Here is a 15,417-nt window from a genome sequence, read left to right on the forward strand (position 1 = left end):
CAATAAAGAAGAGTTCCACACAATTACACTGTAAATAACCTCATCCTGCTGAACAAACAGATGTTCCCTGAAGTTATACAGTGAATAATGCTTATTGTACTTGGTAAAAAGGCACTGAATAGACAGGAACTTCTGCAATTACAAAAAGGGGAAAGATTTGGCTCCTACTAAAAAATTAATTAGTCAGGGTTTGGGGTGTCATAATCAAGAAATGATCGAGTAAAGCTTACAGTCTATCCTTATTTGTGACAAAGTGCAGGCTCAGCCTCAAAACTAATTGATATGTAAGGCAAATATGGTTGTCTGAGACTTACCACATTTATCAGTGATTAAAACGGTCAGTGACAGTGCTATCCAGTGGCACTTGCTCAGTAATAATGTGCTCATAGACACTTAGGTTGGGTTATGCCAGGGCAATTCATCTCTTGACCTCGAGAGGTGAGATGATAGTGACTGTTGTTGACATCAAGGCAGCATTGAAGCCAGTATAGCATTAGGGAGTGGTAGCAAAACTGTGGTCAATGTGAACTGGGGGAGAAATTCTTTGCTAGTTGGAGTCATACACAGCACAATGGAAGATGGTTGTCGTTGTTGGAGGTCAATCATCCCAGCTCCAGGATATCTCTGCAGGAGTTTCTCAGGATAGTATCCTAGGCCCAGGCATCTTCAACTGCTTCATTAATGACCATCATTACATCATAAAATTTGAAATGGGGATGTTTGCTGATGATTGCATAATATTCAGCACCGTTCGCAATCCCTCAGCTCCTGAAGCAGTCTGTATTGAGATGCAGCAAAATGTGGACGACATCCAGGTTTGAGTTGTCAAGTTATAAGTAACCTTTGCAAGTGTCAGGCAATGGCACAAATCCAACCCGAGAGAACCTAATAATTGCACCTTGACATTCAATGGCATCACAATTACTGAATCACCCACCATCAACATCCTTTGAGCAACTACTGACCAGAAATTGAACTGACCAGCACGGGTTTCCTCCAGGTGCTCCGGTTTCCTCCAACAGTCAAAAGATGTGCAGGTTAGGTAGATTGGCCATGCTAAATTGCCCAGTGTCCAGCAATGTGTAGGTTAGATGGGTTAGCTATGGGAAAAGCAGGGTTACAGGGATAGGGTAGAGGGAGTGGGTCAGGGTGGGATGTTCTTTGGAGACTCAGTGTGTACTCGATGAGCCAAATGGCCTACTTTCACACTGTGGGGATTCTATGATTCTATGATATAAATCCTGTGGCTACAAGTATGGTCAGAGGCTATGAATTCTATGGCAACTAACTCACCTCCTGTCTCCAGTGCCTATTGACTATCTACAAGGCACAAGACTATGAATGTAATACTTTACACATTCCTAGGAGCGTGTTGCAACAACAAAACTGAAGGAGTTCAATACCATTCATGGCAAAGCATGATTAACACCCCTTATAACTCTTTCAACATTTACTCCCTTCACAAACAATGCACAGGATTGTGTGCATCTATCAACATGCAAAAATACAATGCAGCAACTGACTCTGGCTCCTTTGACAGCACCTTTCAAAGGTGCGATCTCTACCACCTTGCAGGACAAGGGTAGCAGGTGTGTCGGATCAGGTCCTCTCCAAGCCACACACTGTCCGGACCTGGAATCATATTCAGTGTTCCTTCACTGCTGCAGGGTCAAAATCCTTGGATTCCCTTCTGGCCAGCACTATAGGTGTCCCTTCCACTGTAAGGACTGCAGTATTTCAAGAAGACAGCTCACTAAGGCGTTCTCGGGGGCAATTAGGATGGGCAAGTGCTAGCCTAGCCAGTGATGCCCACATCCTGTGAACTCCAAATGCAACACTGGATAATAGTTTTTGACTGGTCCAAGAGCAGTTGTCTCAACATATTTTGTACTCAAGGTGGCCCATTTTGTGAGTAGACCAAATTCCTTGCAATGACATAAAACCTTTCCACAGCATGACTTCCTGAAGTCTACTGCAATTGGAAGCACGGACAGTGCAATATTTTAAACACACGCATTGATCGCTCATACTCTCCTGTGAAAATAAAAACTGTACAAAATGAAGTAGCAGTGAAGAAGCTCCCATCGACACCCCCCAACCCCTCCCCAACTCCCACAGATCTTTAGCACTACGCCAGTCAATTTAACACAGCCATGGCAATGCTACATGCAGCCTTTGGCTTCCTCAGAGCTAATGGAATTGGGCCTCAAAACCGAATCAAACTGGTAATGCCTGGCAGGTCTTTGCAGAATGTGGTGAAGAGAGGAAAAAGTGAAAGGAAACAAACAATCCAAATAAAAGAAGATTAAATCAAAGAAGTGCGAAGGTTTCAATGGGATTTCAATGCCTGAAAACTGTTGGGAAATAAATGCTTTAAGGATTTAAAACAAAAAATACCTAGGCATATCCGAATCAAGAAATTGCCTGCAAAAACACAAAAACAATACCTTGTTAGTAGACTCAATAAAGTATTGAAGGTGATGGTAACATCATAAAGCAAAGCATGTATGGAGGCTTCACGCTTCAGCAGACCCTGAGCACTATAACACCGCAAAGCTATGCTCTATGAGATAGAAGGTCACTAATATTCATTAAGCAACTTTATTTGGGACCATCTTACAGAATATTTAAAGGGCCTTGTCTTTTCTTTTTGGGAAAACAATGTTCCAATTTTCTGACAATTAACACAAGTGTTATCACAACTCTTCACAATAGGTGGGTGTGATCTCAGCACTAGGCTGCTTGTGCCATTCCCTCTTGCACTACTGCAGAGTTCATCCTCCAGTAGAGAATCCGCCTGAGGATGACTGTTTTAAAAATGGAATCTACACTTTTCTGTTGAACTTAAATCAGAAACTATAGGGTGGTAGATGGGTGGCAAAGTTTAGACTTGCATAACTTTGTGTTAGCCATTATTTTCTGCGTGAAAATGTGAACAGGAGGCAGGAGAGGGCAGCCCAGGATGTGTGGACAGGAGTTTGTGTGTGACTGCTAGGTTGCTGAAGTAGATTTTAAGAACTGATTTCTACATCCCAAGGGACAAGGAAATGTAGGGCTCTTAACTTACCAATTATGCTGATCGACCCACATTATAAAAGTACTTACTGGAAAGCTGGCCTGTTAATGGTCTGGGAAAACACACTGTTGTGCCTGACCAATCATAACTAATATTTTGTTTAGGTGTGGCAGCTATTTTCCTGGACATGATGTTGTCTAAATCTGGTTGGTATCTGCTTACCACTGCTGGACCGCAGTAAGATTGTCTGCCCTTTGATCTCCTTTGGGCAGAATATTTTCCAAACCATACTATTCTGGTGAGAACCTACAAGGTCAACTTGCTTATGGATGTTTCAGTCATTCTGAGGTGTTTAGTGACCTTCTAAGTCTGTGGCAGGAGTAATGTCCATAGGTTGCATGTGACAGGGATGAAGCAGGAGTTGACTTTGACCTTTCACCTTTTAGTGCATTAGCATGTTTGCTGTAGCTGCTATTATGAGAAAAGCAATCTAAAGTAGCACACTAACACACTCACAGGCACCTGCACACAATCTCAAGTTCACACCTGTGCTCCCTTCCATACATTCTTTCTCCAAACAATTCTTGTCTCAGCTACACAGGCTCACTCATATTAGGCCACACTCATACACAGGCTCACTCATACCCCAACACACACATTCATACTCATCCACACACTCACTTGTACTAATTCAGACTTAGAAACAAACTTGGATTCGCGTACATCAAATATAAACACACATGTTTTTATATTCATTCAAACTCACTCAATACACATAACCAACATTCTCTCACACAAACCAAATCAATCAATTTTATAATTATGGATGTTATCCTTGGTTACAAGCCTGACCTTTGTCATGTGTATAAAAAAGGGTTAGGAAAACAGCCAACTCAATTATCTCTGGAAAGAGCCCTTCCGATTGTTACTGCGTCATGTTGCTCATCTATAATTTACTTGAACCTACTTTTTCCTCATTTCCCTAGGTTCATACCTTTTATGCATTCTTTTCATTAACCTATTTAAGCTGCATTTCCTGGGTATCAGGAAATCCTGCAGGTGGAGGATGGTAGGAAATAACCTATGTTGTTTTATGGCACTGCTTGTGGGCCAGGACCAGCAGCAAAGTTTCCTTTCTGCCCTGTGATCATCCTTTCACCCATCCACCTCCATATTCCCCTAACTTCACACTCTTCCACTTGACAACAAGTACCCCAGCCTTACTTGCTCCCGAATCCTCCCCCTCAACATAAACATAATCTCTCTTCACCAAACCCAAATATGGAAGTGATTCCTCCCTCCTGACTGTGATCTTTGCCTGTATCAAAGAGATTTCTCTCACAGACTATGATCTGAACCCTCATCGGCAAGGTTGCGTACTGTATACCTCTCCCCTCCCTTACTCCCACTGCCCAGAAAAGAAACCTCTCCTGGCCATGATCACTTGCCCCCTCCCTTTCCTCTCTCTGCTCCTTAGCTGTCGCCTTGTGTCAGTTCTCCTGCAGAACAGATGGGCGGCCTATTAATCAGATTTGCTGGTGGGTGGGACACATAGTGAGAAAATGTAAAAGGTGTCCTGCAGACAATTTTAGAAGAGCATCTAGGGAGCCTGTTCTCCTACCACAGACCCATCCAGCTTCCCCATAAGTATCAGGTCCCACCTGTCTACTGCTAATAAACTGTACAACCCAATACCAGAATGCAAAAGGACAGTGTCTGACCCACTGTCCCAGCCAGTCACAGAGTGTGAAAGGACAGTGTCTGACCCACTGTCCCAGCCAGTCCCAGAGTTTGAAAGGACAGCGTCTGACCTACTGTCCTAGCCAGTCCCAGAGTGTGAAAGGACAGTGTCTGACCCACTGTCCCAGCCAGTCCCAGAGTGTGAAAGAACAGTGTCTGACCCACTGATTCTGACTCCACCTTTTGAATGCTCCTAGCAATGACCTCCTTTATGCTCGGAACAAGCCTGGCATAAAAGCAATACCTCCTTCAGTTCAGTTACTACTCATTATTTTTACTCTCATGTACTGGGTGTGGGGAAGTGGTCACAATGTTCTGTGAAACCTCCAAAGAATGAGAAATAATGAACAATATTCAGAAGTTCTTGAGGTACATTTTCAGAAAGGGAAAGAGAGGAAAACAGATAATATCACTGCAATGAAAATGACATTTACTGGTACTTCCTTAATGATTCTGGAGTAAGGGAGGGGAGAGGCATACAGTACGCAACCTTGTCGATAAGGGTTCAGATCATAGAGTCTACAAAATCAATGGAATGATTTAGCTCTTCCCACTGAATATAGCTATGCTGCTGCAAAGCAACATGAATCTCTCTCACAGACTCTACTATTATTCTGTAGGGAGGTTATGCTTGGCCTGGTGCTTGTCACCGTCTTTCCTTGTCCCTCAAGCTGTGAGAAGGACATGTCCAGTTACTGGGACACAGCAAAGAGATTCAAATCTCAGTGAGTATTTTTGAAAAAATTAATCTGCCAGGAGTGGGAAGGGGGTCCTTTTCATTCAAGTGGGAACTGACTTGCGGAACATGTTAGCATGGAAAGGTACTGTAGGAGCGGCATAGATTAGGATCAAGAGACAATTTAACGATGGAAAGAAAAGATTGAATTGTATGATGACAATGCGGACTAAATCGGTGGAATAAACTGAACTTGGTGCCTCGAGATTTTCCTGTGTGGTAGTGGTGACAGGGATGGCAATACTTACATTGTAGTTGTTGATATGATTTGGTGGTGTTAATTGTTATTTCTGCTGCCCTAATCCCACCACCTTGTTTCCATCACCTTCTGTATGATTGGTGAAATAACAACGCTGGTTTTTAAAACACCTCAAAAGGAAGAAAAGCACATTCCACCTTTTTCAAAAGCCAATGAAAACTAAGTCCACTAAATGCAGGATAATAGACAGCATCCAGCCAACTATTAAATAGCAAACCACTCAAAGAGATTAAATTACAAAACGACAAGAAGCAGCAAAGGTAAGGCATAAGATGATAACAATTCAGATTAAACTATGGTTTGAACTCCATTTATAGCACTAATTATTTTGTGTATTAAGTAGCATTGAGTTTAAATGGTTTCACACTCTCACTTTCATGCAGCGTATGGATCTCTGTTCACAATGTGAAGTTATAATCAATTGAAGGATATAGCACTCTGTGGAGAGAAAGCAGGATTCTCTATCCCATCCCTCTTAAGTCAGGAATAGCATGGGTCTGGCCTCAGGTTTTCTGTTATTCCAAACACATGCTGTACCCAACACTGGAGCGTTTAATGGAACAATGTCAATGGGAGCTTCACCCTGTCACTAATCTGTGACTTATCTCACTTGGGAGTGTTTGATGTAATAGTGTACAGGCAACTTCATATCTAATCTGTGTTGTACATGATCTAAGAATTGGGGAGTATTAGGGGAAGATTTTTTCTGTATATAACTTATGATGGACTGGACCTGGAGTTACTTACTAGAATAGTGTAGAGCAAGCATTAACCTGCTGCTAATCTAGGCTGTACCTAACTTGCAAGTGGTTTCGGGGGGACTTAGAGGAAGCTGTTCTCTGCACCTAACCTGTGGTGTACCTGAACTGGAAATGTCTGTGGCAACAGTGAAGAAGTAGCTTGACTTGACCTGTTTTGTACCTCAGAGAACTATTCATTGTCAGGGCAGTTTTTGCTGAATTAAAAAGGCAAAATTGTGCTGGAAGCAGCTAAGAATTGAAATATTCTGCACTCCTGAATAAATAAGAAACAGTTGTGGAATAGGAATCTGAAAATGAGAGTACTGAGAATTTAGAGGAGAGATCTGGAAATCATTTAAAAATATTAACAAAACATACTATGCAGTTTGCAGTTCATAAAAACTAAGCAGTATCAAAGTGGGCACAAGTGATTCTGCTGTTTAATACATACCGATCCTCCAGGGTTGGGTGTGTGTAGCCAGCAGTTAGGATATTCAGGGACAGGATGTTGGGATCAATGACAGAATCATCTGACTCTGGTGTATTCCGGATCCGACCTATCGATAGAGACAATTCAAAACTCTTTACTGAATCTAACAACATTCAAGAAATCTGATGCCATCTGAGACAAATGATCCCGTATGATTGACACTCTATGCGTCACCTTCCACATTCACTCCCTTTATCACCCATGCACAGTGGCAGCACCATCTACAAAATGCTTCTTAAGTGAGTTGAGGGTTTCTGCCACAACCAATAAACCAGGTAGTGAATTCCAGACACTCAGTACCATCTGGGTGAAGATGTTTTTCCTTATGTTCTCTCTAATCCTCATACCAATCACTTTAAATTTGTGTCCCCTGGTAATTGACACTTTTTCGAGGTGAAACAGGTCTTCCCTGTCCATTCTCTCCAAACCCCTTGTTACTTTGTACACTTCAATTAAATCACCCTTCAGCCTTCTCTGTTCGAAGGAAAGTAGCCCTAGCCTATCCAATCTTTCTTCATACTTACAATTTTCAAAGCCTGGCAGTATTCTTGTAAAGAAAACAAAAAAAAATGCTGGAGTTCTCAATGGATCAGGCAGCATCCATGGATAAAAAGCAAGTTAATGTTTTGAGTCTAGATGACTCTTCACCAGACTACTGATGTAAATCTCTTCTGTACTCTCTCCAGAGCAATAATGTCCTTCCTGTAATGTGGTGACCAAAAATACACAAAACTGGTCTAAACACTGTCTATTTTGTTCTAGCATTGTATCCTTCTTTTGCACTCAATACCTTGCCCAATGAAGGGAAACATCCTATATGCCTTCTTTATCACCTTAACTACCTATCCTGCCACCTTCAGGGACCTGTGGGCACGCATTCAAAGGTCTCTCACTTCCTCTATATCTCCAAATGCCCTACAGTTTATTGTGTATTCCTTGCCCCCCTCAAATGTATAAGCTCACACTTCTCTGGATTGAATTCAATTTGCAACTTTCCCACCCACTCAACCAAATCATTAACAGTACACTGGTTGACAGCCATTCTCTTCACTATCAACCATACGTCCAATTTTTGTACTGCCTGCAAATTTCCCAATTATGCCTACCAAGTTAATCACATCACTTCAACTCAGCTTTGATAGTGGGGGATTAGTGCTAAATACACCTTCCTTTAGAAATCAAACAAATCCGTTGCTAGCCTTTCCCATGGCCTTTTCATAAATCTTGATGAAATCACTGGCTGTATAGGTATTTGGTTGTGTATGGCACATGTTTGAAAAGTAATGTGACACATTTCTCAAAATGTACGACCACCACACACATTGCCGCACTCAGCTCTGCACTTTATGACACCTTGAGAGCCTCTGTAGAGTTTATACAGGATTTCTCTTTGCATTAAACATAGTTATACACCTATCAATTTTCCACTGTTGTGTTGTTTCTGTTCATGGTACCTTTTCAGCACTTGGTCTGCTGGATTATATTTCGACCACCTTTTGGCCACTCCTTGTGAGCTGCACAACTTTATCAGAGTTTTCCTTCAGTTGCTGGAGAAGTGTTGATTACTGCCATAGGATAAGATTCTTTTCTGCCAAATGCAATGCTGCTCTCAAGCAGGTATCTGCCATCATTTGCGTCTGACTATTACATACTTGTATCTCGTCAGCCTTATCCTGAATCTTTATACAAATTGAGGCATGTTTGAGATTTGTTTCAGTTCCCCCAAAAAAATGGCCAAAGGTTTATGGTTCATTTTGACCTGGAATTTTGGTCCCATGAGGTTGTTTTTTCATAACCCCATGTAACTGCTAATATTTCCTTCTCTATGATTGTGTTCCTCTGTTCAGTTCCCATCAATGCTCTCTACAGGTTTATGAGTTCCATTGGTTTGCACTTGATTAAGAACTGCCCCTAGCCCTGTGAATGAAGCATCCACAATCACTATAGTGAATAAACCTACCTGGAATGTAATTTGCTAGACAGTTAGTAGAAAGTAGCTTCTCCTTAATCATTATAAAAGCTGATGCTGCTCTGACTTCAATATTACCGCTGGCCTTTCTTCAGAAGATTAATTGTTGGTCCAGTAGGAGATAAGTTTCTGATGTGATTCATTGTGCTTAAGAAGTACTGTCTACACATTTCCGCACTGGAAATTCATTGATAGCACCCTTCTTCCTCAGATCCATTGCTTTACCTTTATATTGAATAATGTACCCTAGGAATGTAACCATTGCTCTTGAGAATAGCACTTTGTCATTTAGTGAAAGGCCTGCATTCTGTGGTGTCTTTGACACGTTTCTGTTCCTCTGGTCAGGTTCTTTCCTTGTTTTGCTATGTGTGAGGATGACAGACAAATGGCAAATGGTTTGCTATTTCCCTTCCAGGATTGTAGATCTTGTCCTTCAGAACATCTCTGGCACAGACATGATCCCAAATGCTAGATGTTTGAAGTAACACCGTCCAAATGATGTAAATATAAGTTTACAAGAATGATACCTGGACTTCAAGGGTTAGGTTATGAGGAGAGATTAAAAAATTAGGTCTGTTTTCTCCAGAATTTAAAGGTTTAAGTGGTGATCTGATCAAAGTCTTCAAGATATTAACAGGGAAAGACGGGATGGATAAAGGTAAACTATTTCCACTGATGGGAATTCTAGAACTAGGCAGCATAGTCCGAGAATTAGGGGCCAGACCATTCAGGAGAGATGTCAGGAAGCAGTTCAACACACAAAGTGTGGTAGAGGTTTGGAATTCTCTTCCACGCACAGCAGTGGATGATGGATCAGTGGTTAATTTTAAATTTGAGATCGATACATTTTTTTTCAGTGAAGATATTAAGGGATATGGGCCAAAGGCAGGTATATGGAGTTAGGACATAGATCAGCCATGATATTGTTGAATGGTGAAACAGGCTTGAGGAACTGAAAGGCATACTACTGTTCCTATGTTCTGAAGTATAGTCAGCATTGTTGACTTTTGGTGTAAGGGTATCTATCAAAACCTACAGTGCCAATCAGTTTCAGAAAAAGCTTGCTTGTTGCTAATTTTGTCATGCTATCACCAACAGATGAAATAGGATGGACTTTTCCCTCTGAATCTTTTGTTTTATTGGGTGACACACACAACATGTTAGTTCTCCATTTGCCTTTGTCAATAGTTATTATCTCAGAGCACCATTGTATCCCTTCTGTCACTGACAATATGACCCCTACTTTCAATCATGAAGTCCAATTGAAATTTTAATTTTCCCATTAAAGGATGAGGACATTTCTGAGAGTGTACAAGCTGATAGGTTTAGCATCTTTTTGGAAAAAAATGAGAAAATCTAGATTCAATTTACCTTAACTTTTAAATAGCATTGGAAATTCTTGCTGAAATACTTTCTAACTTCATTCTGAAGTACCTTTCCCTTAGGGGCCTAGATGAATAAATCAGCTCCTCAGTAAGATATAATATTTCACTGACATTTCATCCTCCGTGACTAAACTGCATGGTTATCTGCCTACACAACTGAAGATCTATTTCTCCTGGACTTTGGAGCTTTATGTTTACTGGTCTGTCTGTCTTAGACTTCAATCCTTGCAAACTCTCTGCCCAGTATTGAAACTGTTGTTCTTGTGTTGAGTTTAAACTCTGTTTCAAAGACCTTCAAGCCCATAGCCCAGAATCTGCTTTGACTCTCTTTGACTTGCCCTAAAATACTTTTTGTTCTGAATCTTTAAATTTTTGAGCTACTTCCGTGTTGCATTTCCCTACAAATTTTGCCTTTTCCAGTATCTTTGTTTTTGAGGTAGTGAAAATGCTTTTAACTTATAATATTTCCTAATGTATCTCAGCTGACCCTACTTATAGCACTCAGCTGCCCTGCTGTAGATTCATTGTGCTTGTGATTCTGTTTAGTACCATGTTTTGTACCATCTAATATGGTTGATGATGTTAATTTCTGTTCTCTTGGAACCATGCTAGGCTTTGGGAGGGTGAGGACTATGTCAGAAGAACCCCCTTGGTGTTTACTGACACAATTCTGACCGATGCTGTGAACTGTTTCTGCCTGGGAAGTGAATTGGATTTCCTGTTTCAATGTTAAATCCTCTTTGGACTGAAGAAAGGCTGATAACTTCTCATCCCTCACACTGACTGTAATCTCTAATTAATTCATCTCTCTGTACTTGCAACATGCTACTAGAAATGATAAAAATCCAATAAAAGGGCTTCTATTGATTCCACATAATGCTATCATTGCTGATTAAATCTCATTCTTTTCCACCCAGTGCTAAAGTTGTGCATCAAATGCTTTAATCAATGCATCATACTCCAGAAACTGCTGCTTCCAGAGTTCCCACTTGTGGATCCTTTCTGGATCTTCTGCATTAACAGGTCCACAGAGGATGCCATATCCCTAGCTCTGCACTCATCCCTGGAACATCTAGACAACAAAGACACCTACATCAGACTCCTGCTTATTGACTACAGCTCTGCCTTCAAAACCATTATTCTCTCTGGACCGCTCTTAAAAATGAGTGACCTTGATCTCGGCTCCATCCTCTGCAATTGGATCCTCAGCTTTCTGACCCATAGGCCGCAATCAGTGAGGATAGGTAACTGCACCTCCTCCACAATCACACTCAATACTGGAGATCCCCAAGGATGTGTCCTCAGCCCCGTACTGTACTCCCTGTACACCTATGACTGTGTTGCCGACTTCCAAATGAACGCCAGCTACAAGTTCATTGACAACACCACTGTAGTGGGACGGATATCTAATAATGACAAGTTAAAATACCGAAGGTAGATAGAGGGCTTGGTCACATGGTGCAATGAAAACAATCTGCTTCTCAATGTCAGCAAAACTAAAGAACTGATCATCGACTTGAGAAAGAAAGGTGGATAACACACCCCCATCTACATGAACAGAACTGAGGTTGAGAGAGTGAAGAGCATCAAGTTCCTCAGAGTGACGATAACCGACGACCTGTCCTGGACTTCCCGCGTAAATGCAACAGTCAAGAAGGCACAACAACGCCTCCTCTTCCTCAGGCAACTCAGGAAATTTGGCATGTCCATAAGGTCCCTCACCAACTTCCACAGATGCACCACTGAAAGCATACTGTCCGGGTGCATAATGGCCTGGTGTGGCAACTGCTCTGCCCAGGATCGTAAGAAACTACAGAAGGTTGTGAACACAGCCCAGACCATGATGGAAGCCAACCTTCCATCCATGGACTCCATTTACATGGCTCGCTGCTGTGGAAAAGTGGCCACCATCATCAAAAACCCATCGTACCCTGATAATGATCTCCTACAACCTCTTCCATCAGGTAGAAGATACAGAAGCCTGAACACACGCACAGACAGGTTCAGGAACAGCTTCTTTCTGGCTATGATCAGACTGTCGAATGGACTCTAGCCTCAAATAATGTAACCTGAAATGTAACCTGTATGCCTCTAGGTCTTTTTGATCTGTACATCCTTTGCTTACTGTTATCTGTCTGTACCACTCATAAACAAAACTTTTTAATGCATTTCAGTAGCATGACAATAAAATCAATCAATCATCAATCAATTATGAAATGGTTGAAACATTAACAAAGGCTCTACTGGAGCTGCCATCTCTATGGACTACTATATTTATCACTGACCTGGTTGAGTTCTTGCGGTTTTCCTTCTTCTTGTTGAAGAATTCCTACCAAGAGTTTTACCACTCCAGACTATTGACAGCTTGTGGCCAGGCTTCAAAGTCTTCCCAGATTCTTTATCCATCCTTTATCCATTTCTTTCTGACCTGTAGCCCTTTAATCGAAGTCTTTGGAGGTTTTTTTTCTCTCCCTTTGAAATGTTTTTCTTTCCCAGCTTTTCTCTTGAAGTCTTCTGAGACGTTGCCCTGCTCTTCGGAGGCATCCTGCTTTATTTCTCAGCTGCAAAATGCTTCCAAGTTCCTCACCTATCTTCAGAGTCTTCACTTTTCAGCTGTGTCCTTTTGGACTTTGGTCTAACTTCAGATTCTGGATCTGGAGGTTTTGTTTGTTACTTGTAACGAGGTCAGCTAGGTGGACCTCATTGAATAGGAGTCCCCTGATTGGGGCTATTAATATGGTCCAATCAGGGAGCCCTGGCTGACAGATATAAACAGGAGTGTCAGAGGTTCTGTTCACTCTGAGAGCTGGCTCTGAGGAAGCCAGACCAGTGTCAAGTAGTATGCACGTGTAAATAAAGGGTGACTTGGTGATAAGATACCGGCGTCTGTGGAGTTATTTCAGCTGCTACCATGCATTTATCTTGTGCTTTAGGCCAGTCCTGCTACCTGCACAGTGCGATATCAGTCTGAGTATCTCTTGGTGGTAGTTGTCTGCATCTAGTCTGTCCTGAGGTTGTTTGAACATTATCTCTAAATAAGGTTCTTTAACTCCTTATGTCCTATAAAATTAATCTATTTACATAAGTTTTCAAGTACTATACACTAGAAGGTAAATGTCTTTGAATAGAGTCCAAGTCCACACTTTTAGCGAGAGCTTTATTTCAATAACCAGACTTCACAAAACTGACTACCATTGATAACCAGCTCCCTATGTTTACACAACCAATTTTCCTCCAATTAATTCTTTATAAATTTATTCATCACCTATCCCTTTTGTTTCATTAGGATTCAGCATTCCTTCAGACTGATTAGATGATAACATCAAGTACAGCTCTCTAGTGTAGTGCCTCAGACCTTTCCCTTCACATGCTCACGAATGTCAGAGACATGTGAACAGTTACCACCAACATGATTTACATGAATCTCATTATGTCGCACTATATCATTTACCCTCCACAGCTGATCAGAAAGATTGATGGATTTCTAATTGTACCATTTCTGCTTTGACAGCGTAGGAATGGGGATGGAAATTTACAATGGGTCAGTTGGTGGAAACCTCATTGTAATGCCAGAGCTTGAAATAGAATGGTGGCCTCCACCAGTGAGTGGCTGTTGACAAACATTAAGCCTGCAATTTCATCTTTTCACCACGGACCTGGAACCCACTCCCTTTCTTAGGATGCTTTATTGATGCTGGCCCACAGGGGCCATTTCCCATCAGCTATTGATCCTTTGAAAATTGAAATTGTAGTGAATGAACAATGCTGCAGCTTCTGGGTTTTTTTTTTGAAACATCATCGTAGGGTATACAAACAGAAACAGTGACATCAATTCATTTTCCACAGACTTACCAACCACCAATTCTCGCACTTCCTTCCAACGTATGTCATTTCCTGTCTCATGTACAATGGTAATTGTAATCCGTCTCTGAATTCCCTATCAAAATCCAAAAATAAAGACCTTTATCAGGAACCAGTCTCACATAATTGCAATACTACGTGAGGAGAGACTGATCTAAGACATTCTCCAACATTACTGGGGCCCGTGTACAAAAATTCAAGTTGTCAATGGAGGGACCATATCAAAAGAATCTCTAGCTGTCCTTCAAGGTACTTGAAGTGCTACATCTATGTTGAAGCTTTGCTGAGTAAAACAGTTCTGGTCACCCTGCTATAGGAAGGATATTATTAAATTGAGAAGGGTGTAGAAAGGGTTTATAAGGATATTACCAGGACCAGAAGATTTGAGTTATAATGAAAAGGTAAGATAGGGTGGGACTTTTTTCCACTGGACCATAGGAAGTTAAGGGTCAACTTATAGAGGTTTATAAAATCATGAGGGGCAGAGATAAGGTGAATAGCGAAGGTATTTTCCCTAGAGTAGAGGAGTTCAAAACCAGGGGGCATAATTTTAAAGTGACAGGAGAAAGATTTAAAAAGGACCTGAGGGAGAACATTTTCATACAGAGGGTGGTTCATATGTAGAATGTTTTGGCAGAGGAAACAGTCGATGCAGGTGCAGTTACAACATTTAAAAGATATTTGTACAGGCACATGAATGAGAAAAGTTGAGAGGGATTTGTGCCAAGCAGAGGTAAATGGGACTAGTTTAGTTTGGGAAACCTAGTCGGCATGGACAAGGTGGACCAAAGGGTCTGTTTAGAACATAGAACATAGAACAGTACAGCACAGTACAGGCCCTTTGGCCCAGGATGTTGTGCCAATCTATTTTCCTACTCTAAGATCAAACTACCCTGCATACCCTACATTTTACTATCATCCATGTGCCTATCCAAGAGTCGCTTAAATGTTTGCGTGCTGTGTGACTCTATGAGTCTTTGAAAGATTAGGACAACCAGAGATAGTTTCGATTGCAAAGTGATGCAATGCTATTTGTTACAATGTTATGATGTCATTGTATTAATAAACACTTATGGTCCACCTGTGCTTCCTGAACTTTTTCCCGGTGTGATCCCACTTTGGGCTTGACTATTGCCATTGACCCCTCAGTGAGGGAACTGAGGGTCAGGGAAGGGGAGCTGCTGGAACCTGCAAGTCCATGCAGACTTCTAAAACCTTACC

At 41.5% G+C, this 15,417-nt stretch overlaps 1 protein-coding gene across 1 annotated transcript in view; it reads right to left on the reverse strand.

The window, feature by feature from the left end:
• kif1aa (kinesin family member 1Aa) overlaps positions 1 to 15,417 on the reverse strand; it is a 269,784-nt gene that overhangs the window by 34,635 nt on the left and 219,732 nt on the right. Inside the window, exons 36-38 of the mRNA XM_048604503.1 lie at positions 14,188 to 14,272; positions 6,943 to 7,048; positions 2,398 to 2,424 (exon numbers count right to left, since the gene is read on the reverse strand). Coding sequence (XP_048460460.1) covers positions 2,398 to 2,424; positions 6,943 to 7,048; positions 14,188 to 14,272 — 218 coding nt within the window. The remainder of the gene's footprint in view (positions 1 to 2,397; positions 2,425 to 6,942; positions 7,049 to 14,187; positions 14,273 to 15,417) is intronic.

This window comes from Rhincodon typus, chromosome 13 (assembly GCF_021869965.1).
Source record: "Rhincodon typus isolate 14 chromosome 13, sRhiTyp1.1, whole genome shotgun sequence".
Taxonomy (NCBI): Eukaryota; Metazoa; Chordata; class Chondrichthyes; order Orectolobiformes; family Rhincodontidae; genus Rhincodon; species Rhincodon typus.